The sequence below is a fragment of the Leuresthes tenuis genome, unplaced genomic scaffold, assembly GCF_036924035.1.
Source record: "Leuresthes tenuis unplaced genomic scaffold, fLeuTen1.0.hap1 SCAF_19, whole genome shotgun sequence".
Taxonomy (NCBI): domain Eukaryota; kingdom Metazoa; phylum Chordata; class Actinopteri; order Atheriniformes; family Atherinopsidae; genus Leuresthes; species Leuresthes tenuis.
Window position 1 is genome coordinate 3,833,858 of NW_027325373.1, and position 25,981 is coordinate 3,859,838.

General features: G+C 44.2%; 2 protein-coding genes across 2 annotated transcripts; one reads left to right on the forward strand and one right to left on the reverse strand.

Annotated features, from left to right (window-relative positions):
- The first annotated feature begins 703 nt into the window (after window positions 1-703).
- On the forward strand, window positions 704-14,318 carry LOC140277379 (MAM domain-containing protein 2-like). The gene is made up of 15 exons (XM_072372371.1): window positions 704-930; window positions 1,065-1,175; window positions 3,840-4,129; window positions 6,334-6,418; window positions 6,868-7,005; window positions 7,302-7,579; window positions 8,889-8,982; window positions 9,110-9,256; window positions 9,681-9,800; window positions 9,912-10,057; window positions 10,650-10,746; window positions 10,812-10,970; window positions 11,070-11,323; window positions 13,814-13,898; window positions 13,988-14,318. The coding sequence occupies exons 1-15, from the start codon at window positions 900-902 to the stop codon at window positions 14,032-14,034; spliced, it is 2,082 nt and encodes a 693-aa protein (XP_072228472.1). The 5' UTR covers window positions 704-899; the 3' UTR covers window positions 14,035-14,318.
- Window positions 14,319-15,236: 918 nt separating this feature from the next.
- slc30a5 (solute carrier family 30 member 5) lies at window positions 15,237-25,374 on the reverse strand. The gene is made up of 16 exons (XM_072371650.1): window positions 24,854-25,374; window positions 24,492-24,614; window positions 23,461-23,527; window positions 23,113-23,198; window positions 22,850-22,937; window positions 22,271-22,358; window positions 22,097-22,173; window positions 21,823-21,993; window positions 20,229-20,517; window positions 19,945-20,153; window positions 19,319-19,476; window positions 19,106-19,235; window positions 17,580-17,814; window positions 17,265-17,491; window positions 16,662-16,790; window positions 15,237-15,512 (listed from the first exon to the last, which is right to left on the reverse strand). The coding sequence occupies exons 1-16, from the start codon at window positions 24,922-24,924 to the stop codon at window positions 15,342-15,344; spliced, it is 2,319 nt and encodes a 772-aa protein (XP_072227751.1). The 5' UTR covers window positions 24,925-25,374; the 3' UTR covers window positions 15,237-15,341.
- Window positions 25,375-25,981: the final 607 nt, after the last annotated feature.

The following is a 25,981-nucleotide window of genomic DNA, read 5'->3' on the forward strand; positions in this document are numbered from 1 at the left end:
GCATTCAGTTTGACACGCTAACTTGATGTGATGCGTGATGATCCTGAAGCAGTGCGTGCTTAGATTTTGGCTGACTTGGAAGTCCCAGGCCTCCGTCAGGCAACCTTCTGCACTGCAGCTGAACTCCTCTGACTGAACTTACTGGAACCATGTGTATGAGGCAGTGTTGAATGAACGGCTTCTTATCAGCCTCTGCAGAGCTTGATGACGAGCTGCTCATTTGAATCAGGTGTGGTGGAGGAGAGAAACATCGAAAACATGCAGGGCTTGAGAAGCATGAGAAACACTGGCTTAAGGAGTAAACTCTGCTCTGAATATGATTTATTTAAGGCTTCTCTGACCATGTTTTCATTTGATTTACATTTGGAGAATGTTAGTAATAAAAGACCAAAGGACACTAATGCTCAACAACGTTCACTGGCTCCAGTTAAAGAGCGATGACCGTCTCTTTGGCCTCACTCTGCAGCACTCACAAAAGCATCTCCAGCTCAGTTTTAGGTTCTAAAAATAAATGTTGGCGTGTGACGCCTCGTCTCTCGGGATGTTTGACAACTTTCTCCCGTCTTCACACCTCCCGCCTTTGCCTTGCTCCCGCACTGGCTTCACATCATTCATCACTGGCCGTCTTTTCTCCTCCTCCTTTTCCTCCCAGACCCTTTCCCTCGCTCTTTCTCCTCCCTCTCCCTGTTCTCCCCGCAGACAGTCTGCAGTGTGCTGCCAGTCGACGAGCTGGAGAGACACTCAGGCAACACACACAAGAGGAGTCTTCAAAAACAAACTTTCTTTCCAGCTTTTTTGTATTTTCTGTGGATGTAAGACCCACTTTTGACTTCCTTATTTCCTCTGAGTGTGGAGAGTTTTTCCCTCTTTTTTTTCTCTTTAAACCATTAAAAGCTGCAATGCTCCCACTCTACCTTCTGAGTTTTGCTGGTGAGTACGTCTTATAGGTTGTGCCACTGTTGGTGCATGAGAGCATTTCTCTTTTTTTGATGGCGATGATTCATACTTACCATTCCCTCTCTGTAATGTCTCTCTTCTCTCGGTTTCTCTTCCTGTGCTCAAAGCCACCATCCCGGCCTTCAGCCAGCTGTTGCCTGGCTCCTGCAACTTTGAATCCAACACCTGTGGATATACGTCAGATGCAGACTTCACAAGCTGGACCATGCACAAAGATGGTACTTAAAAAAGATGCCGAACTGAGTCTTTACTCGTCTGATTGTTAACTTTCATTCAGGTCTTTGTAATGGCATTTTTTTAGGGAGGCACCACTAAACCACATTGGTAAAAAGAGGTCCATCTGGTCTGTATTGATTCCAGCATCCCTGAACATCTGGAGTCAGTGAAATAACACATTTAGGCTTTTTCGAAGGGTTGGTACTGCAGCTGATATGAATGAGTGCTCGACACACCCAAAGTTATGTCATTGTATTCATGTAGCCTGATCAAAGTCAACAAATTAATGGAATCAGGATCATTATATGATTTGATAACTCCAATTATCCTCTTGTGGAAACAGTGCAACTGTGCAAACAAATTGAAAACAAACCAAGACCCTCGTGTTGAAAGCAAAGCCCAAGCACAATAAACAGAGAAGGGTGATTGCAAACGTCTCTGGAGACCGTTGGCGCGCCAACAGCAGGGTCTTGTCATAGCAACTGTGACACAAGGACTGCTTCAAGGGGTTCAGGTTCTGTTGATGTTAAAAAGCGTAATGTTTCAGTCCAGCTCATGTAAACCGATCCTAAACTTTAACAACCTTTTATTCAGTACATGTAAACGTGTCAGGTCACTGTTTGTGCTGGTACAGAGCAACAAATCAGATATTTCTAATGCACAGCCACAGACTCTGTGCCATGTTCTGACAATAGAGCGTAAATCTGTCTCTGTGTGTATTATGACGAGTTAAACTGAAGTTTTTATAGTTCTCAGAACAAGGTTGCTGTCCAACAATGTTCCAAACACAGTGGAACATGAAGAAAGCAGCTAAATTCAATCAGCTGAGAAGTCTCCCATCACCCAATTCTAGAGGGTCACAAATCATGAGTGAGAGGAATGACTTAAGAATGGGTCGCTGCCTGGTTTTTATAGATGTTACACCATGCTGTATCACTCACAAGTAATGCATCATTTAGCAGGTTATTTTCTCCATCAGTCACTTTATTCTTTGCTTTGTGACAAGTCTGAACTAAGAGTGTCATTTGGTTTTTAAATTTAGACGTTTTGATTTCAAAGCGTGGTGGAATATTTCTTCCTGTGTTATTCATGCAGTGACTGCCGTCAGATTTATGAGATATAAACTGGGAATTCAGCAGAAAACTGCAGTAATCCTTGCTCATACTTGTCTGAATATTGCTGCAGCATCTCTCATCCATTAACGACTTTCTCTTCCTGTTTCCATCCTTTTTGTCGCTGGCTTATTAAGGTCACCACAGCTGGTTCTATACTGGTGTGCTAAGTTCTCCAACTCTCAGCTCTCATTTTCCTTTAAGTGGTCTGTGCGGAGAGGCAGAGAAATGAAGTCATGTCAAATGTATTTGAGCGCTTTTTAGGAGCTTTTTTTTCTGGATCCATAGAGAGCATCTGACCTAATTTAATCACGTTAGCTTGGGAGATACAAATAATGTACAAATAACTGCAATTTGTTGGCAAATAAACAAAAAGATTTGGAATTTTCCATACTGAAGGGGAAATGAGCTCGGTCCTGGTGTGAGTGTTGGTCAGGATATGCTGTAGGCAGCCCCCGGGCAACAGAGCATTCCACTGGGACAAATAATAAATGACAGACCAGAAAGGAGAGCTCTAAAGCCCCCAAAGCAGGGGGAAGCTGCGAGGAAGATTTCATGGTGAACCAAGTCAGAGATTTTTTACTTTGGATCTAAATCCTGATTTCACTCCGTTTTGTATCTAGTCTCAGATGAAGTTTCCAATGAAAACAGGATCTAGTTGTGATCATGTTTAAAGGAGGCCTATCGTGCCCCTTTTCCACAAGCTGACACAATTTCCTGAGGTCCTAACGACAAGCAAGGCACCGTACCCCCATGCTCCTGGGCGCTGGCTGTGATTGGCTGCCCACCGCTCCAGTGTACAGCATCTGTCTCCAGGCTGTCTCCACATGCACGTGACCCCGTGCATGTGCATGCGCGTGTTCAACAGGAGAAATTTTGTACATTTCCCTGCAATTTCAACATCGAGAACTCGGGATTTTTCCAGAATATATTCCCTTTAATGACAAATAGTTTAGAAAATTCTTGGTGTAGTTTCCTAGAATAAGGATTAGGTCTGTACAACATCCTTTTTCACATAAAGTTAAAGATTGAATTGATGTTTCCACTTTTTTTAGCATAGTTATTCCTGCTAATAGAAGGACTCAGAGTACTGGTTGTTAGGCTTTGTCCCAGAGTGGATTGTTGAAGCTAACATGTTAACGGATCACCTGTTCCTGGCTTTTCTTGTTGGCATCATTAGGCTGAAATGTTTCGGTCTATGGCAAAACTCCTGGAAAACAGGCTTACAGTCGGCAACATATTAGCATTCAACTCATAGTACCTCTGCACTTGCAAGGCATTGAGCCACAAGTAATCAAGTAAAGTAGGTTCCCACATTTTCATAGCTGTAAAAATGGTAAAAAATGTGTAATATTTAGGTCACTGAAAGGGTTACAGTTCAAGCTACGATGTACATTTTAGTGTTTCAGCTGTCTGTATCACACTTAACAATCAAATAATGTTTAGAAACAGTTAAATTATTTGCAGAAAAGCAGCAAAAACTTCCCTATAAAACCCTTGAACTAAAAGCTGAAGCCTTGCAGTTCTAAAATGCAGTTGTTTTTTTTTCTTCAGGTCATTTTGTTGCCGTGGAAACAGCGACAAATGACGAACCGGACGATAACACGGGTTCAGGTTTTGAACCAAAGAGAGAGATTACAGGAATTCTGCTGAGTCCAGTTCTGGAGTATGAAGACTGGAGTTGCCTGAGGCTCGTCTACCAGATCACAGAATCAGGAAGTTTGGAGGTCTTGCAGCGGACCGAGGGGAAGAGCTTTGACAAGCTGCTGTGGAGCAGTCAGACACCCTCCGACAGCTGGGTCATCTCAAGCATGGATCTGCTGAACGACACAGAGCCTTACAGGGTAAAATACTTCTCCAATAAGATATAATCTCTGTTTAAGAGGGAGGCCGGCTTGAAACAAATAAAGTGACAATAAATCATTCTTACTTAAGGTTTGATCTGAGCTAAAGGGAAAGGACATTAAGTGTTCGAGATGGGAAAAGTTAGTCCTCTGAGGAGCTTGGATTAGATTGTGTCACTACTACCCATCTAATTGGCCTTCCATCAAACCTTCAAAAAAGTCTAGAAACTATAAGTCATCATATCGTCATAAAACAAATAATTACTTAGTATAAAACAATCTAATCTTATGAACAAAATGTCCTCTTTTGGCACCAGGCACATATTATCATAGATAATATTCTAGTTTTGGCTATTCCAGAGAAGGCTGTCAATGAATAAAATTGGAAATCAACAAAGCTGAAGCAGAAAGCACTTCAGACTGTTGCCGAAAAGACAGATATAGGTTGATGTTACGCATGCAGGCATAAATCGAGCCACATATGAAGTGTGTTGTCATTATCTAAACAGTGTGGGAACGGTGCAGCATGTGTTTATATTACATGCTGCTGCAGACCTGCAGGATGCTGTGGCAGACCTGAGCGATGTGTGCTCGGGGCCCTCAGCACAAACATCTGCAGTGCAGGCACACCGAGATTACCCGAGCTCATCTGTCACCGGCAGACCTTTCGACCTTTCTCATCAGAACTCATTCATACAGCTGTTACTTTTCACAAATATCTGGTTTTCATTGTTGGGAAATTAACTACAACTTCTCAGATTATATTCTTTCCAATTTAACTGCTTTTCTTTCCAGGAGAGGATAGTTGTACAATGGACACAATCAGCTTAGCTTAGCTTAGCTTAGCATAGCATAAACTCTGCAAGCATTCTTGTTGGTGTATGGATTAACCAAATCAAAATTTAACATTAACTAGTTATTGGACTTGAGAGACACTAATAAGCATCTCTTATTGACAACAGCCAGGCTAGCTGAGCCTGTCCTGTCTCTTATCTGCCGCTTTTTAGCCAAACTATGCAAATCAGACACTCCCTTAAGTTCTTCATGCTGAAAATCTATTTCAGTGCTGCCAACCGTTTCTAATTAAATGTAGCTATTCTAGGTCAGTAAATGTTACTAGATTACATCATATGCACTTAATTAGCATTTAAAATATGTTGTTGTGTGACATTTGTGTTGGGCTCGGTTCCAGCGCTTAAAATCGGCTTTCTCCTCTGCTACTCATTGAATTCACATATACTGTCATTTCTAAGCAGCCAAATTTTCCAATAAAAGTTGTCTCACCCACATTTCTTACTGCTTTCATTGTCGAAGTAGAAAAGAAGTCGAAAATTGTGCCTGAAAAGTGGCCCATTAAGCCTAAACGCTCAGCTGCAGACCGTTTGAAAGCACTGCAAGGCTTCTTCTCTGTTCTATTAAAAGATAGATTTTATAAGCACAACATCATCCAACAAAACCACCATCCAGTTAAGCTGAACTCAGCGTCTTTGCAGGGATTTGGGCTATAGTTACATGTATGAAGACAATTTAGAGAAAAAAGATAAAAACAGCAGGACGTCCTAAACGTTCTCGAGTCATAGGTGTCTGTCAGCTGCTGTGTGGCGGATGTTGCTCCACTTTTTCTGCTCCATCTCTGTGGTGCAGCTCCAGCACAGCTCACACATAGACGACAACTCCAGCCTCACAGCACAATATTAGGGACTTTTCTTTTGTTGCAGGGCAGAATCTGAAAAAATCTAATTATGGTGACAAATCTAGGTTTGCAGCGTTTAATTTAGAACAAAACTGAGTGTCAAAGTTAGAAAAATGAGTCAGGGAATGTCAACATTCTGGAAAACGATGAATAGTTGTTGAGAGGCGACGTAGGCTTTAGCTTAGTCAAAGCATCTCATCTTGTTGCTTTAGTTTAATTTACTGATGTCTTGACAAACTCACAGAGATTCAGCTCTGTTGCACAGCTCAGATTAACACCCCCCCACTAACCCTTTAGCCAAAACACATAAAGGCCTGACCTGCTATTTTAACAAGTGTTTCTCCCGCTGTACGTTTTACAGGACACCTGCTGCTCTGCTCAGCTCAGCTCAGCTCAGCTCTGACCCTTTGAACAGTACATCAGATTGTTGTGTCCACCCTTTTTAACCTTCTGACTCGTCATTCCTGGGCAGCTGTGACGGGGTTTTAACTGAACATGTGTTGCTGATTAGGTTGTCATCGAGGGTAAACCTGGGATGAGCGTTGGGAGCAGCGTGGCCATCTTTGAGATCCACATCAGTCCTGGATACTGCCTGGGTCGGTGACTTCATGCATGCGATGTATATCACTCTCACGACTTTCCTTAAACAGAAACACTCCACACATGTAGGCTCATGTGCTGATGAAGACCATCTGCTCCCTTTTTTGTTTCTGTTTCTGTATTTATCAGACACTTTTATCCAAAGCAACTTACAAATGAAGATATAACAGCTTTATAAAAAGCTAACAATAAACTACATAGAAGGAACCCAGGAGTCTGACTCTGTCAGAGGAGACAGAGTAGAGATAGGGTGCAGGCATAGAAGGAAGTGCAGAAAGATAAAGTGCAGAGATAGAGGGGGGAGGGAAGTGCTAGGATAGGAGATGCTCTCTGAAGAGCAACACGAACCTCACGGACTCAGTTGGTACACATCAAAGCTGCAATACCATGAAAAACACCAAATGGTAGCTCTAATGTGGATTCTTTTCCATTCATCTGCATCCAGAGTGTGATTTTGAGGAGTCTCACCTGTGTGGATACACCAACCAATGGAATGCCAACGTAAACTGGTACGTGGGAGGAGGCGGGATCAACTTTATCTACAACAACATGCCAGATGACCACACATACCACAACAAGACAGGTGAGTGACATTTCTGCTGAATTGCTCATTTTAGATGAGTGAATTTCTTTCATTTAGTTCTGCGACACCTTTAAAAAAGTCCAGAAACTATGTGAGGACAGCATAGTTCAGTGAGATAAACAAACCCACAGATTCTAGTGCTGTAAACATGTAATTAGGAGCATCCTCAGATTGGATTATAGTCATTCAGAAGCTGTGGAAACAATTACATGTGGCCGAGGCCGAGGCCTGCTTCTCTGTTGACCTTGGAATGGATGAGAAAAGGCCTCCTGGTTCAGAGTAAACTTTCAACTCAGGTCACTTCATGTACGCGGACTCTGGCTACTCCAAGACTCTCAAAGAGGTGGCCAAACTCGCCTCTCCCATGACGAACGTGCCCATGTCTGGGTGCCTGAGTTTTCAGTATCAACGCATGGAAGACAGAGGAAACCTGTTCTCCGTTTTCACCCGGGACCGGCTGGGCCAGTACCAGGAGCTGTGGAGGGCGGGGTCCGAAGACCAGGGTCAATGGAGCAAGACGACGGGAGAATGGATACCTGTGCAGGTCGACATCAGGGCACCGTACTCAGTGCAGGTCAGTACATGTGAGTTCAGTCTCAGGGATTTTACTGCAGTACTATGGACAGGAGGGCGATGCAATTATTCAAGCTGTGCGATTCAAATTAAAGTGTAAACGATTCAAATTCAAGTGTAAACGATTCAAATTCAAGTGTAAACGATTCAAATTCAGTTTCTGCCAGCACAGATTTCTGCCTGTGCACCAGCTGCAGCCACGAGAGGAGGGGCAGCTCATTTGCATATTCACAGATCTCCTCTAAAACATGCAGGGAGTAATTTCATGGCAATCCTAAGACTGTGAATCGGAGTGATAAAGGCGAGTCTTTGCCATGAAAAGGAAATAAAGCAAATAATGAGAGAATTACACACAATGACAGCTGGTCCTGACCAGATATAAAAATGAGCCGAATACAACTTCAGATGAACAACAACCTTTTTAGCTTCGTCATCATTTATTGAAAAACTGACTCAATATGCAGAGGCAGTGTGAAAAAACCTAGGTCCACTCTCACTGTTTCCATAGCAATCAGGATAAGTAGCAGCCAGGGGCTGCTGATCAGAGGCAACTGATTAATTGATCCCCTCTGCAGAAGCAGAAGTTTTAGCAGTTGTCTGCATTCAGGTGTTTGTTAACACGATGCCAAGGAGGAAAGACACCAGCAATGATCTTAGAGAAGCAGCTGCTGCTGCCCATCAATCTGGGGAGGGTTATAAGGCCATTTGCAAACTATCTGGAGTCCATCATTCTACAGAGAGAAATATTATTCACAATGGAAGTGGGACTGGACGCCCATCTGTCCCACAGCCACAGCTGGCTTTGAACTGGGTTATGTCACAACAACCGGGTCCCAAACACAGCAGGAAAGCTACCACAGAATGTCTGAAGAAGAAGAAAATAACAGGCTTTTCACACATTTTGGCTGCATTTTGTTACTTGATAGATAATGACAGTAATATGACATGGGCTGCTTATCTGAGGTTATATATTCTAATTCTAAGGTATGATTATTCTTTTATTAACTTTATTATTAACTTTTTCTTTCATGACTGATCATATATGACTGAATTCACAAAAACTGAACAGTGAAGATATTGTAAATTGTGTGGAACTGCAAAAGGCTGTAAAGGTGAACCCGATCAGTACATTTAGAGGCAGGAATTCCCGATGCATCAACCTAAAAGCACCGTTCTTTTCCTCATAATTCCAGATACTGAATAAAATATGAGGCTTGCAGGTTTGTGTTGTGCTCGGACAAAATAAATCATAAGAGGAAGAGAATAACACACAGACTGAAACGTGCATGTGCGTCTCTCTGGGACTTCAGGTGGTCTTTGAGGCGGCGTTCAGAAGTGCAGGCGGTGGACATGTTGCGCTGGATGACGTTTCCTTTTCTCCTGAGTTCTGCAGCACAGACGCAGGTGAGCTGCACTCCCGTGTTCGTGCCGTTTTCTGGCTGACAATCCTACAAATATCGCATGGCCCATGGAGAATGCTTCAAGGTGAATGAGAGCATTAACATACCGGCTCCTCGCATTTCCTCCACAGAGCCCATCTTTGACCCCTCCATCGCCAACTGTGATTTCGAGTCAGGTTTCTGCCACTACACCCAAGACCAGGTGACGGGGCCATCGTGGAGGAGAGTGTCCGTGAAGCCCAACATATTTAGGAACGGAGACCACACCACGGGAGCAGGTGGGAACACGGGGACTGGTTGTAGAGTTTGTAGAGCTGCATGAGGAGGTCGGGGCTGAGGTCAGTGCTCAGCAACAACAGGGATGCCGGGCTGCTGAAGGCCTTCGTTCCGCACCTCCATGGAGGATTTTAGCCCCTTTCGGCTTATAGTTTTGGTTTCAAAGCAGAGTTACTTTCTGTTTGCTACCAGCTGACTGTGGTTAGCATCCTTTTTTATTTTTCCACCCGTTTGCAGCGACCAGGTCAGTGTTTGCAGCTTTAAAACCAGTGAAATTGTTGGACTCAGATTTTGTTTTCAAAAATTTGAATTAGAGGAAACTTTGTTGCAAACTACTAACAGGTGTGAGCATTGATGGGAACATTCATGCAAGCAGAGGAAAAGAGAGAGTTGCAAGAAAAAATAAGAGCCATCTTCTCCCTCCAGGATCTTTCCTGTTGGCTCACTCCCAGCTGGGCCCGCGCTCTGGCTACGTTAGCCGCGTAATCAGTCCAACTCTGCCTGGGAACATGAAGTACTGCCTGAGATTTTACTTCTCCCTGAGGGGTGAGCTGCATCCCAACAACTCGCCAAGCTGTTAAATGTTGGTCAAGTGTCTGTGTCTGCATGAATCTTTGTGACTGACTCACTGATCATAAATATCTTTGGAAATCGCAGGATTCAACCAGACGGAACAGGCTCTGACTGTTTATCTGCTGCAGCAGCAGAGCGGCAGCCAGGAGAAGATCTGGACTCAGGCAGAGAAGTCGAGAGGAATCTGGATCGCAGCAGACGTCACCTTCCAGCCATCACAGCCTGCTAAGGTGAGGGAGGAGGAAGCGGAACTGTGGATGGAGAGTCAGTGGGGGAAAAAACGAATAAAAACAGAGAAAATGGAGGAGGGGGAGGAGAAGAGAGGGAATGTAGGAAAGGAAAGACATTATATAAAGGAAAGGAGACTCTAAGGGGGGGTGCAGAAGGAAAACTGGAAAAGAAGAGCTGAACACATGGATATAAAAGAAATAAATAAATAAGAATTTAGGAAACAAAAAGAGATCCACAAAGAATGAAAGAACAACCTTGTGTTTGACCTTTTACCGTCTTTGATTTGCTTTACTGACCGTCCAGCTGCTGTTCAGCACACCATCGCTGTCAGATGAATTATTCATCTCCATGACAAAGCACAGAGAGGATTTCCTCACAGACTTTTTGTTTCCCTCTTCACTTATTGCCTTTTTAAACGCATTTGGTTTCTTTTCATCCTCACAAGAGGTTTAAGATTCTCACACGCGGGTCGGAGCAGAGTATGAACAACATCTGGAGCCAACCCCATCTGGACCTGAACGTTTAGTGGTTGTAAGACTTGGAGAAAGCCGATGAGGCGGCCTCTGCTCACTGTCAGCCTTTGCTGTTCAGGTGGCTTTCGTCAGCACCTGCAGGAGCTTCTGGGACTGTGGCTCCGTGGCTCTGGACGACATCAGTTTGAGCTTCGGCGACTGTGAGCTGTCGGCAGGTAACATCTGCATGATTATCGGCATTTTTTAAAGGCGAGCAGTTGGTTAATTTGTCTTCTTTCAGGATCGTTGTCGTCTTCTCTCTCTGGACACTGTGACTTTGAGGACGGGATGTGCGGTTACACTCAGGACAAGCAGAGCGATGCTGCCGACTGGGAGCTGAGAAGAGGCTCCACCCCGACCTCCTACACCGGTCCCAGAGGGGACCACACCTCAGGTCTTGGTGAGGATCCCCTCACTGGATATTTCTCTCTGAGTATGACTCAAACCGAGCTCAGTAAGTCTATAAATGGACAAACCTCTTCCTAACTGTGTCTGCCAGGACGCTACCTGTTCGTGGAGGCGTCGCCCATGCTGCCCGGCCAGAATGTGCGGCTGCTGTCCCGCCCTCTCAGGGGAGCCAGGGGGCCTCAGTGTCTGCGGTTCTTTTATCACATGTACGGCTCGGGCACAGGAAAGCTCAGAGTTCTCATCGACGATGATGGAGAGGACATGTTGCTGTGGCAACGGAGCGGCGAGCAGAGTGTTGCCTGGCTGAGGGCCCAAGTGGAGTATGAGTGTAACAGACGCCATCAGGCAAGAGTGGGATAAAGCCCTTAATTTGTATGTTATACTCAGATATTTGACACTAGACTGAAAAATACTGACTGCACAGCTCATAATGGGTCTCAATGGGTTGTTATTCCACCTCAGAGAGAGCATGAGCTGAAGTAGAATTAGCAGATTAGGAAAAGAGCCTTTTTCATCTTCAAATGAGCTGGTGGCAGGATGCGGGCGGTGGCTGCTTCAGTTAGTGAGAAAACTTCAGGCTGTTCTCTGACTTCAAACTTCAGGCTGTTCTCTGACTTCAAACTTCAGGCTGTTCTCTGACCTCAAACTTCAGGCTGTTCTCTCACTTCAAACTTCAGGCTTTTCTCCGACTTCAAACTTCAGGCTGTTCTCTGACTTCAAACTTCAGGCTTTTCTCCGACTTCAAACTTCAGGCTGTTCTCTGACCTCAAACTTCAGGCTGTTCTCTGACTTCAAACTTCAGGCTGTTCTCTGACATCAAACTTCAGGCTGTTCTCTGACTTCAAACTTCAGGCTGTTCTCTGACCTCAAACTTCAGGCTTTTCTCTGACTTCAAACTTCAGGCTGTTCTCTGACTTCAAACTTCAGGCTGTTCTCTGACATCAAACTTCAGGCTGTTCTCTGACTTCAAACTTCAGGCTTTTCTCTGACTTCAAACTTCAGGCTGTTCTCTGACATCAAACTTCAGGCTGTTCTCTGACATCAGACTTCAGGCTTTTCTCTGACTTCAAACTTCAGGCTGTTCTCTGACTTCAAACTTCAGGCTTTTCTCTGACATCAAACTTCAGGCTTTTCTCTGACTTCAAACTTCAGGCTTTTCTCTGACTTCAAACTTCAGGCTTTTCTCTGACATCAAACTTCAGGCTGTTCTCTGACTTCAAACTTCAGGCTTTTCTCTGACTTCAAACTTCAGGCTGTTCTCTGACATCAGACTTCAGGCTGTTCTCTGACCTCAAACTTCAGGCTGTTCTCTGACTTCAAACTTCAGGCTTTTCTCTGACTTCAAACTTCAGGCTGTTCTCTGACTTCAAACTTCAGGCTTTTCTCTGACTTCAAACTTCAGGCTTTTCTCTGACTTCAAACTTCAGGCTTTTCTCTGACTTCAAACTTCAGGCTGTTCTCCGACTTCAAACTTCAGGCTGTTCTCTGACTTCAAACTTCAGGCTGTTCTCTGACTTCAAACTTCAGGCTGTTCTCTGACTTCAAACTTCAGGCTGTTCTCTGACTTCAAACTTCAGGCTTTTCTCTGACTTCAAACTTCAGGCTGTTCTCTGACATCAGACTTCAGGCTGTTCTCTGACCTCAAACTTCAGGCTGTTCTCTGACTTCAAACTTCAGGCTTTTCTCTGACTTCAAACTTCAGGCTGTTCTCTGACTTCAAACTTCAGGCTTTTCTCTGACTTCAAACTTCAGGCTTTTCTCTGACTTCAAACTTCAGGCTTTTCTCTGACTTCAAACTTCAGGCTGTTCTCTGACATCAAACTTCAGGCTGTTCTCTGACATCAAACTTCAGGCTTTTCTCTGACTTCAAACTTCAGGCTGTTCTCTGACATCAAACTTCAGGCTGTTCTCTGACTTCAAACTTCAGGCTGTTCTCTGACTTCAAACTTCAGGCTGTTCTCTGACATCAAACTTCAGGCTGTTCTCTGACATCAAACTTCAGGCTGTTCTCTGACATCAAACTTCAGGCTGTTCTCTGACTTCAAACTTCAGGCTGTTCTCTGACTTCAAACTTCAGGCTTTTCTCTGACTTCAAACTTCAGGCTGTTCTCTGACTTCAAACTTCAGGCTGTTCTCAGACTTCAAACTTCAGGCTGTTCTCTGACTTCAAACTTCAGGCTGTTCTCCGACTTCAAACTTCAGGCTGTTCTCCGACTTCAAACTTCAGGCTGTTCTCTGACCTCAAACTTCAGGCTGTTCTCTGACTTCAAACTTCAGGCTTTTCTCTGACTTCAAACTTCAGGCTTTTCTCTGACTTCAAACTTCAGGCTTTTCTCTGACTTCAAACTTCAGGCTGTTCTCCGACTTCAAACTTCAGGCTTTTCTCTGACTTCAAACTTCAGGCTTTTCTCTGACTTCAAACTTCAGGCTGTTCTCCGACTTCAAACTTCCGGCTTTTCTCTGACTTCAAACTTCAGGCTGTTCTCTGACTTCAGGCAGAAAAGTAAAATCTGATCCTGAACTCTTCCCTGTGTTAAGCTCAAGATGTTTCCATGCCGACGAACCTTAAACTTTTCACCTTATCAAGAAGCTTTAAATTACTAAGTAGTTAAAAAACAAAAAAACACTAATCATGAACTAGAAATAATGAAAAGTAAGCAGTTAAAACATGCCTGGGCCCATGTCTCGGAGCTGTGATGGAAGGGTGCAGCTCCACCCTTCCTGTGGCGCTGGGACATGGGTTAAGAGTTCAGGTCTGAACTTTGTCCAACATCTCTGCCCTAAACTATCCAACAGCTTTGAAAGAATAATCTAAATGCTGGTTTACTGTCCCAGATCGTCTTTGAAGCTATCCGAGGCGCTTCGGTGAGGAGCGACATTGCGCTCGATGACATCATTTTGGAAGGTGGCCCCTGCCCAGGTAAACAGCTCATTTAAGATTCTTATTCAACACGCTATGATCAGTCTGGGATACGTAGCAGCTTTCTGATTGTTACATCTCCCCTACAGAGACAGAGAACAGTTCCACCTCAGGAACCTCCAATGAGATCGAGTAGGAGGCCGACTGCTGTAGGATGCATGCCCCCCCCGCCATATCCCATTTCTTTTTTGCACTTTTCAGACAACTCAAAGTATTGTTGACTCCTGCATGTCAGTCTCAGTGTGTGGACACAGGAAATCTTTCACTTAGTTTTGTTTTCATGGGGCAACACATATCAGTTGTGCCACAGTCGGCATGAACTCTGCGCCGCAGCGACAGAGGGTGTTAAACTATGTCTTCCTTCACATTTATATGCATTAGATTAATGCTCATTGCTAAAATAAAGCGAGAAGGTCCTTTTACGTAATTTGTCTTTTTTCAAAAAGTAATTTGCTCTTATGGGGTAGGGCTGCAACTAACGACTATTTTTATAGTCTACTAGTAATCGATTACTGAACGATTAATCGGTTAACTACTAATTAAAACAATCTAAAACTGGAAAAGGACACATTCAAGCCATATTTCCTCTTTACTTTTAACATTAACTGAAAATGCTAAGAAGAGTGCGGCTGTCATGCACCAACAGTCAAATCAATACCAAAAAGTGAACAATAATACAGCCTGGTTGAAACAGTGAAAGATACAATTTCAATGTTGCACTTTAATGTTAAAATCCAAGACAACTCTTACTCTTATTTATAGCTAGCAGGCTACGCTAACAAGGTAAATATCTTACCATAGTGAGTCCGCGTCTCCCAGAGCTCCGACCTGCTTCCTCTTCAAATGTTCCTGCAAGACAGACGAGCTCCCGTGATATGTGAGGTCGGCTTTACAAAACTTGCAGGTAATCTATTTGTTCTGTGTTGAGGGTGAAATCCTCCCAGACCCTGGACACTTTTGGATGAGAGGACGATAATTCAGCCGCAGGCATTTCACTGTTTCTTCAGGTCATCTCCCGCTATTATTTACCGCAACGCGCATGCGTCTCTAAGCAGAGATAGGTAGGAAGCGAGATGACTCACTCAGTACGAAAAATGACGTTCAGCTCGACAGCGCGAAAAAGACGTGCGATGACGTAACCAACAATTATCGATAATTAAATACGTCGGCGATTAATTATGCTATCGATTTTTATCGACAGCGTCGACTAATCGTTGCACCGTTATTATGGGGTTGATTTTTTTTCCAAATGTTCTGTGGGGCAACAGGCACTGACAGCGAGAACAGCTAAAATGCAAATAAATTGAACTGAGAGAGCGACAGGAGAAGGACACCAAGACCAATATATTCAGATTTATTCAAAACATACACTGTACATTTCAATGAAAAAACAGACTCAATGGCCAAATGAGAAAAGTTTCATTTGGTCCCTCAGAATGATCGTTACATGATGCATGTCCCGTCGTTCAGGTGTTTCATGGAGTCCATCTGCTGCGTCATCGCCAGGACTTCATGAAACCCGGTGCTGAGTCCAGACATGTGCTGGAAGTACGCCTCCTTCTCCACCTGGACCGACAAGTTATTCACGCCGGCGTCTTTCAAAGCGGCCGTTACCTGCCAAAGAGGAGACTCGCAGTCAGACCCTCACTTCACACAAGACGTTACGTAACTGAACATCGAATCTTTCGTCGTCAAAAGGTTAGCATGTTTCCAAGCTTTGGGGTTCAGTTTTCATGGCAGAATCCCCAAATCGGCTGCCTGTGACACAGGGACAGTGCACGCAACTTCCCAGCTTGTGCATGTGGAGTGGCACGGAGCCGGGCTTTTATTAAGGAAAGGTTTGTTTTAATTTTCAGAGCTCATCATCAGAGGGAGAGAATAAGAAAAATCCCCGTGTAGATTAGATAATCTCCGTTAATAAACGCGCTTATGGATGAGATCTGTGAGCACTGATGAGATCCTGCCACGGTATGGTACAATGTGTGCACTGATCATCAAAGCACTTCAGAGCTGCTGCAGATGAGTCCATCTAACCATAACAGTATTATAGTATCAGCTTACCTTGCACAGAGAGCAGAGGGCTCCCCCACAGTTGTGGGATGTAACACCGCTGCTGTAAGATCAAATCTGAGCTCAGGAGGAAGAGCAGTCGCCTGCCAATCAGAAGGCCGGTGTTTCGACTCTTCTCCACGTGTCGAAGCGTCCTTCGGCAGGACACTGAACCGCATATGAAATGTAGCCTAAATGGACTAAGATGGGCTGTATGAGTGAATGTGGCGTGTAATGAGACACCCTTTCAGTGGTTGGCTCGACCAGAACAGCGCTATACAAGCACAGTCCATTTACCAGCTGAGTCCTGCACATCATCTGATGCTTGTTGTTATGCTAAAGAGGCACCAAAAACATTTTCAAATAATGTGATAATAGTCATAAAGAAACACTTTGAATTTGCCAAATGTGTGAAATCTATACATCTGCAGCGTAATTTGAATGGTTCATATTCAAATTAGCAGGAAATCTTTTAAAAGGCTGCAAATTTCCAAAGAACTTTGTCGGGTTCTGAGCTGGAAACCAGACGTATGAAGTGCCGTATCTCCAGGGAAGTTCAGGCCTGGGAATGTGTGTAATGAGGCAAAATTTACCTCAGAGCTACACACATTCGAAAGGGTTACACTCTTCTGTCGTGTTCCTATAAAAAGATGCGTAGATCCCTGGTGAGCCGGGCTACAGAAAGAGTAATGAAAGAGTCCCTTTAGTGCCAACCTGCTGCACGATCCTTTGCTCCACCACATCTGACATGACCTGGAGGTGGATGGTTCCGGCAATCACGTTGGCTGAATGCCTCCAGAAATGAGAGTCCCTGTATGACAAAACTCCTTCAATCTTCTCGACCTGAGACAAGAAAAAGCCTCTTGAATAGTTTGTCCAACAGTTTCCTGTCTAATAGCACTTGAACTGTTGTCAAGTCCTGAAAAACTCCTCCTCCTTTGAGTATGCTGTGCGAGGATTAGTTTAAAATAAGCAGAAAGTACTCAAAAATCGATACAAAGCTACATTATTTCACCTAAAACAATCTGGTGTCTGCACCAGCCCAAGGTTTAGTGTTCGGTCTTTAATGCCGCTTCTGAGAGATCCTGCAAATGACTTTCATTCAGTGCACATTTCCTCTTTAGTTGAGATAAACACAACAAAATTTCATGATTACAAACCATGCAATCATCACATATCAGCAGAAAATATGCTCTCATTCGCTCAAATTAGGTGGAAGGAAACAACTTTGTTCCAAAATCCCAGATATAAAAGTACTCCAACTGGCAATAAGGCTGCCAAGTGTTAAAGAAATATGGAGTAAGTTGGACTCCTCACCTTTTCCAGCGCACTGTTCAGGTCTTTCTCGAGTTCTGGGGGAGTTCGCAGGAGGAGAACCTCACAGGCGTCCTTTATCAGAGGAATGACACTCAGGAAAATGAGCGTGGCGATAAAGAGCGAGCATATAGGATCGGCTATCAGCCAACCGAACTGACGGATGAGGATGGTGGAAATGATCACGCCAACGCTGCCCAAAGTGTCCGCCAGGACGTGGAGGAAAACACCTGCAAAAGGAGAGGAACTTGAACTTTTCTTTATGCCTCCAAGCTTTTCACACCCCGTCCACGTTTGTTCGGACTGGAGCTCACACACCTCTCATGTTGGCGTTCATGCCTCCGCCCCCTGAGCCGTGGGCGTGCCCGTGCCCGGCGTGCCCGTGCCCGCCGTGGGAGTGTCCGTGCCCGCCGTGGCTGTGCTCACTGTGGGAGTGGCCGTGGTGCGAGTGGCCGTGGTCCTGCGGTGAGCAGCTTTTCCCGCCGTGGGAGTGAGCGTGACTGAAAGCGCAGATTCCCACCAGGTTGACCAACAAGCCTCCAACGGACACCGGCTGCAGAGGACAACAAACAGTTGGACTTTAACTCAACGGGCAGGAGCGAAGGCACCTGCTGAAATGTGTTTTCAGAAGCCAACGAGCAGCTAAAAGCTTTGCAGAGCAGGATCAGTCGGTTTAAATGTATGTGCAGTGATTATCTCTGGGCCAGCATCATGAAGCTCAGAGCAGTATACATGTACATTTTCCTGTTTTTATACGATGTTCTGACATAAATATGCCACCTGCTGTTTGCTTCTCTGCTTTTTATTCAATTTTCCCTTTGATATGTAACAGAAATGCAGTTCCAGGGTGTCCAACATCCATCTGTAACAGGCAGGATACTAACAGAAGAGAAGTTCAAACTGATTCAGCAGAAGTTATGACATGCAGGGTCAGATTTACTGACTCTGTTTTGGTCTGCATTCCCAGCCTGGACACAGATGATCTTTGCTCCAGGCTCTGTTTCACATGCATTTAAAAGGAGTTTCCTTTTTCTGATCACAACATTTGGGGGAGGAGAGGATTTGAATGAATCACACGGAGTGACTAATGAGTTTTGTGCTCGCAATCCACTGCAGTTTGTGTCATTTTGACATGACAGAGGAGAAGATTCTGCATTCATTTCAATTTGTTAAGACTCCCAGAAGAAGATGCTGTCAGAACAACTGCTGAGCGCCATCATTCTTAGGTTAATGGAGGAGCTCTAAAATGAGTGATGGCTGTCTGTTGAATAAGTCCAAAATGTTTTCCTTAGTATCAGTAACTTGGCCTCCTGTTAGGCTTTAATGAGTCTAAAGGGAAATTCATGCTTAAGCCCAATTTTTACATCTCAGAACATGATTGGAGACTGTAGACAAATGAGCGAATCAGCAGCCTGTGGATGTGTGGTGGGCGGAGCCAAACTGCAGAGTCAGATGAGTTAGGGGCTCAGGCCGCCTTAAAACTTGTTGCATTGGTGAACTGTGACATCACCACAGCGCCGTAGTCTTTAGCAGTGCGTTTCCCTTTCATCCTTCCTGTCTGTGATGCTCTCAGCAACCCCCCGCAGGCTCTCTGTGAAACGTCTGGAAACCCTCACAGTTCTTCTGTTTACTCAAACCTGACAAAACTCCAGACTCAAACCACACCGACTAAGTGCTGCTTGACGTTCGCCTCCATTGCTTTCCTGATTTTGATTCTAAGAACGATGCAGGTGGTTTCATTGTGCAACATGCAGCTGTGTTATGAAGGAAAATATAGATACACACACACCCACATAAATATTAAAGCAGCCAAAGATTATACCAGCAGAAAAAGCAACACTCACAGTCAGCATGTCTGTGTTTATGTTGGGAGGGTCCAACAGACGGGTGACTGATTCCACGAACACAAAGAAGGCGATGACCATCAGAAACAGGCCGTTGATGAATCCAGAAAGTATTTCAACTCGACCGTACCTGCAGAACAACGACAGTCTGTTTCTTAACCGTCCGTCTGAATCTACAATGCTCGAATACTCAAAAAAAAAAAGGGAGTTTACCCGTAGGAGAAGATCCTGGTGGCTTTCCAGCGGGTCATGAGGGCGGCAAACAGGCCCAGGACTAAAGCAGAGCAGTCAAACAACATGTGGAAGCCATCAGAGATAAGTCCCAGGCTGTTGGTCCAAACGCCGTAAAACAGCTCCACAAAGGTGAAGGCCTGAGAAGTGCAGAGCCACAAACAGCAGATTATATGAGGTCAAAAAGTGTGTTTTTTACAGCATTCAGATCAGTTTTAGTGTCCAGTAAAGGAACATTGGCTCATCAAGTTAATCTCATCATATTATCACCTGAAGGTGGTTTTATTTTACAGAAATTTCATCAAGTTATTGTGTCCGAGATAAACTCAGCATTTAAATAAAAAAACACTTTAAATGTCAGTTTAAGAAAAAAAGGAAAGGAAAGCTGGAGGGAATAACTCTTTATCCAGACCCCTCCCTATTGGAGTTCATGTAAATAAACTTTGTACGGTCAAACTGTGCTATTTTTGTCTCATCTATGTTCACGATATCGAATAAAAAGATTAGCAAAAAAGCTGTCGTTGGAATATTTAAAAGCTGCCGCCTGAAGTCACGATCCTGGACTTGGGAGTCGGTGTTTAGAGCTTTCTGCGACATAACACACGTACCAGGTTGAGACACAGGAAGTAGAAGATCTGCCTGGAGTCGTACTCCTCCAGGATCTGTTTCAGGGAGTCTTTGATGAATCGCGGCAGAGACTGGGACGTGTGCTGCAGGGCGTCGCCCATGAAATTGTACAGAGGAGTCCCTTCAGGGGAATAACCCACCAAGGTGCCCTTCTGACCTTTCTTAGATGGAGATGAGAGAATACTGGATGCTGCAGGGAGACGTGAAGACGGAGGTCAAAGGTCAGCCGCTCGGTGTACACGGCATCTTGTGGTTTGTTACTTACACATGATGAAGAAGACGGCGCTGACTATGACTCCACCGGAGAGAACGTGCTCGGTGCTGACCTGCTGGGGCGGTTTGCTCATGGAGCGGAGCTGGTCGGTCAGCGGGTGGGTCCAGAAGTTTGCCAGCAGGAGCGCGCTGAGAAAGAGGGCGACGGTGCCGTAGCGCGCGCACCTCGGCGTCTCCATCTTTGCGCTGCAGACGGCCTCCACGTAAAACTCCAGGATCATGACGGAGAAGATGATCATCCCGAACGGCAGGATGAGAGACGACCAAGATTCCACTTTGCTCTGGGGAAAAGGATTCGGAAAAAGAGACGAAAGTAAAAACAAAGACAGCATTTACCAACAGGAGGAGGGAGCTAAACAGGACACAGCTACCTTTTCATGGTCACGCTGGTTAAGAATATCACGGGACCAGATGACAGCTCAATGTAATGAAATCAAATAAGCAAAAAAAGTCACTTTAAAAGCTTTAAAATGAAGTGAGTGTTTCCTGATGTTTAAAGAACGCGAGGATCAATCTTCCTGGTCCATTTGATATTTCCTTATCAATAAAGGCAGGAGGTTGTCACCAAAACCATCTCATTCAGTCATCTAATAAAACGTCACATCAAATGAGGTTAAATGGAACCGACAACTCTACTGTCTTTGTTCTTTCAGCAAGAAATCTTTACTTTAATCTTCTTTAGAGTCAAGATTTTAACCTTGTTAATGCTTTTTGTGTCTTACAAGATGTAGCACGAGCAAAGTCAGCCAGCGTGAATCATGCATCTCTGCTTTAAATCTGCAGAGCGCCACCTGCAGTTGCACAGAGATGAGGTCAGGCAGCGCGTGCATTTCTCTCTGTAGGAACAAATCCTGACTACTTGCTGGGTGGGTTTGCCACCTGCAGCCAGGATATGGGCCCGGGCCAAGCTAGGCCAGGGGGGGTCATATAAGCATGTTCATAGATCCCAAATCAGTGAATCAAGAGCAAGACGTAGTCAATCCCAAGCAAATTTAAGGCCTGGAGTTTCTTTTAAAGTGGCAAAAATGGCAAAATGAACCACAACAAGAAACACAAATGTGTTTTTAGGGGATTAATGAAAGTCTCAGACCTGCTGGACTGAGACTTTAAGTGGATGTACTCTGAGTGTATCAATTAAAGAAAGTCTAAAAATAATCCAAATCACTGATCCACGACATCAGCACTGACCAGGCTGCCGACAGAGATCATGTGTATGAGCTCCTGAAGAGATCCTATTTACAGGAGGTAACATTACAAGTAAATTCTTACTTTGTTCCTTCGGGATTTTCAGGTGGTTCCGAGTAACAAAACTTCTGATGCAAGAAGTGAGAGAAACTCAGTAAAAATGATTCACGACACTAAATCAAATGGAAATTTGTCCCGTAGTTCACATCATATCTTTCTCTAAACTGCAGACCAACATCTCTGATTCTCACCCTTCTCTGAAGTCTAACCGACCACATCTTGAGCATAAAAGGTCTAAATTGCAAACAGAAAACACCTTGGAGTGCGTCTTCACAACTCTTCCAGACCTTTGTGAGACCAGCAATCAGTCAAAGAGCAAATTTGTCCCATTTCCCACTTACTTCTGTGGTTGCTGACAGCACTATCATCCAGGGAAGCAGCACCACTGCGGAAACCAGGTTGTCGAGGGCATAGAGACGTTTGGCACCACCGATTTCCACCGATAATTTGCGGGAGGCCGTGTGGAAGCCGACCTTCAGGCACAGCGAGACCACCAGCAGCAGGACGCCGCCCTAATAGCAAGAAAACAAAGACAAAGGACAGAGATAGCTTCAAAGACCAAAGAAATACTAAGATAAGTTAAAAATAAAAGGTGGGGCAGTGGCTTTGACTCACTTTGTGATCTGCAACCCCTAAAAATGATATTGCAGTGTAGAGGAAATGCGTGAGTGCGCTGTCGTGATGTCCCTCAGCTGGTTACAGGAGCAGTAAAGGCAAACACGGAGAACAACAGAAACACAGGACATCGGAGAACAAACAGATCAGGCCTTCACGAGGATCAAAGGATACGGTGGTCCGCCATCTTTGCCATGAGGTCGTCGTTGTCGAAGAGGAAGAGGCAGATCACAGCGATGATGAAAAAAGCAGCACCTCTGGTCTGTCAGAGACGAACCAACAGAGAACACCACCCTCAGATTGCACAAACCACTTTAGTTTTAGGTAAAAGTCAATGCCAGGAGCTTTAAGTAGAATCCATCTGCAGTTTAACTTTCTGTTGCGAGGTTAAGCTCAGAGCTCAGAACTCTTCCTGCTTCCAGCCCATCCAGGCTTCTTCTCAGTGTTGTCATGATACACACAGATCTCAATAGTCAAACTTCTGGTCGGAACAATACCCAAACAGTGACAACAACTGCATGTTGTGTCGAACTGGAATGACCTAGAATGGCAAACTGCTGAAGTTGGGGATCATATTCTGGTGAAAAAGCTCCACAGAATCTAGAATGTCAGAATAATACTAGAAAAAATAAAACAACAAGCATTCAAACAGTAGATCTGCAGCAGACCTACGATGAAACCATGACAACACTGTTGACAGCAAAACATTAGCAAACAGATCCCGACCAGCTGTTTGTGTGGGTGGCCTCCTACCTTCGAAGGCCCCCCTCCAGAGTTTGTGAAAAGGACACCGAGGAGGGCGATGATCACCACATCACTGTGCTCGAAAAGCAGCAGTGTCCTGTGTGAAAGATGGGAATTACATCCTGAACACAACAGTGTTTGCATGAGCACACACACTTAGTTTTATCCTCTGTAAAGAGCTCCCAACTATGCAGATAAACCAAACTGTGCAGTTAAAAGTGTTCACATATTCACTCACAAACAGTAGCAACTGCAAACAAGAGATGTTTTACCTTAAAGGTCCACAGAGAGTTAGACCAAAGAAGCCCAGGAGGGAAATGACACAGCCGAAAACAGCATGCTTCACTAATTTTATCCACTGCAAAGAAAAACATTCAAAAGAAAACCGATTATTACACGAAGGCAGGTTGACGTCAATGCAATGTACAAATGGCTCAACTTAAAACTCTACAGGCTGGAGAACAGCTTCCAGGTGGGCAAAGACTAAATTATACGTCTTCACTACTGAGTGAAGAAAAAGAGCAGAAAAAAAAAAAATAACCAGAAACCTTTGTAAGTTTTTTCCAAATAAAAGAGGGACTATAAAGCTCACATGCTGAAGCAGCAGCAATCCAACAAACCTGTCTTTTTGAGATGGCTTTTCCAGATGAAAAAGGTTTTTGAAAGAAAAGCAGAATAACAGCACTCCTAGAAAGAAATAAGAGACAGAAATATGAAAACGGCATGTTGTCACCAACCATATACATTACCAAAGTGCTGCATGTACACTAATCAGCCATAACGTTATGACCCCTGACAGGTGAAGTAAAAAGCATCGATCATCTCCTGACAATATCAGCTGATAGTGGGTGGGACATGACAGGAGGAGAGTAAACATTGTGTCCTTGAAAGTGATGTGTGGGAGGCAGAAACAATGGGCGAGTGTAAGGATTTTCACAGCTATGACAAGGGCCAGATTGTGATGGATGGATAGTTTGGTAACAGCATCTCCACATGTGCAGCTCTTTTGGGATGTTTCAGGTCTGAAGTGGTCAGGGAAGGAACTGCACATCCCTGGAAAGGTGACACATCAAAATGTGACCTGAAGCACAGCAAAAGCGGCTGAAGAATGATCTAAAGCAGGGATGTCAAACTCCGGTCCTCGAGGGCCGCTGTCCTGCAGGTTTTAGATGTTTTCCTACTTCAACACAGCTGAATCAGATCAATGTATCATTAGCAGGCTTGTGCAGAACTTAACAATCTTTTGAAGAGATCCAGTTCATCTGAATCAGGTGTGTTGAAGCAGGGAAGCATCTAAAACCTGCAGGACAGCGGCCCTCAAGGACCGGAGTTTGACATCCCTGATCTAAAGGAACCCAACAAGTTGGAAGTATTGATTCAGCCTCCAAATTCTAAAGATCTCAATCCAATCGAACATCTCTGGGATGTGATGTACATTCAAGACCAATTTATGAATCGAGCTCACAACTTGGAGGACTTAAAGGATCTGCGGCTGACGGCTTGGATCCACATACCACAGCGCTACAGAGGATAGCATAACTCTAAAGGCCTATTGGAGTCCGTGCCTCAACGGTCATAACGTTCTTAGTGACCGGTGTTAGTAACAATAATACAACGGGCAAGTTTGAATGAAAAAATGTAGAATACTTACCCTAATTTTAAGATGAAGATGAACTGAACTACGTGAACAACTTTGAGGATATCATAGGATTCAAAGATCCCTAAAGCCTTGAGCACCTTCGAGATGACGAGTAAAACAATGTACCTGGTCAACCTAGAGATGGGAAGAGGGCAGAATACATGATATCAGGACAAACAGAGGGACACGGTCAAAATAAAACTACCATAGCAGTGATACACAGCCCTGTAAAAGGCAGTGATAAAAGGCAGACTTAGAACAGCCTTTCAGGTGATCTGGTCAGCATGAACCCGGAACAACATGCACCTGAGAGGCTGTGGACTACCAACAAACTGTAACATATGGACGAAAACTACAGTGATGCGCGTCATTACCTGGAGTCGGGCACCTCGACCATGCCCAGTTTCCTTCCTGACAGAACGTTGCTGCTGTATTTCTCGTCCATTTTTAAGACCCCAAACACGGTCAGTTACAGTATTTATGTTCCTATTGTCCTTTACGTCACTGTTCTCAGAATAGTGACATTAATCCGCATCCAGTTGCCGCTTAAGTATACGAGTCTTTCCTGCCTCTTATTCATACTCACGGTGATACTAGCTCATAAAGTGCACACAAACATACACGTATTGTGAACTGGCAGACTCCTTTGCATGTTAGCGAGCTAGCTAGTTAGCTAGCGAGCTTACATGGCAGTTAAATATTGTCAAAACTTTCTGGAAGCGTCACGTGCTCTGTGCTCATTGTGTGTCAAACAAACCCACGAGGCGCTCATTTAAAGCAAATAATAACAGTCATTTTCGATTGACAAAGCCACAACAAACACGAAAGTCCACAATGAGAGAGCATAAAATATCCAAGCTGTCCATATAGCCACGACACTTCCGTACACGTAGACGTTCCACGTCACGAGTGAGGGCTCGTGAGCGTTGCTGCTGCGCAGTTCAGGGATTCGGCACAGAGACCTGCGCAGGTAGTCGGAGACTGTCACGGAGAAATTACAGAGTTTGAGAAATGTGATGTTCAGGTTTCATCTAGTTTGACAGAAAAACGTCACTGGAATAAACTTCCAGAACAGAAATTTGAACATTGGATAAAGCCTGATTTAAATTGTTGAATCATGTTGCTAGAATAAGAAGAGAGAGAAATACTAATTATAAATAATTTCTAAAGTAATACATATGTGGTTGATATAGGGGGAAGTGTGAGGAAAAAGCTGAAATGAAATATCAGTCATAAGTAAATATTCTGGGATACAAAGTCATGATTTTATTTTAAAACCTGAAAATGTTTTCCAACAACTTCATAATTCTGACAGATTTCACACACAAAAGACGTGACTGGCTCAAACAAATGATCAATGTTTTTTTTACTCAAATGATTTTCAATTTAACCTTTTGTGCTCCTGTCCGATGATGCAAGCTGAATTTTAGAGCGACAAAGTCGATTTGTCATTCAACCCTAAAGACATAACATTAAGGAGGCAGATCCTCGTTAGCTTCTCA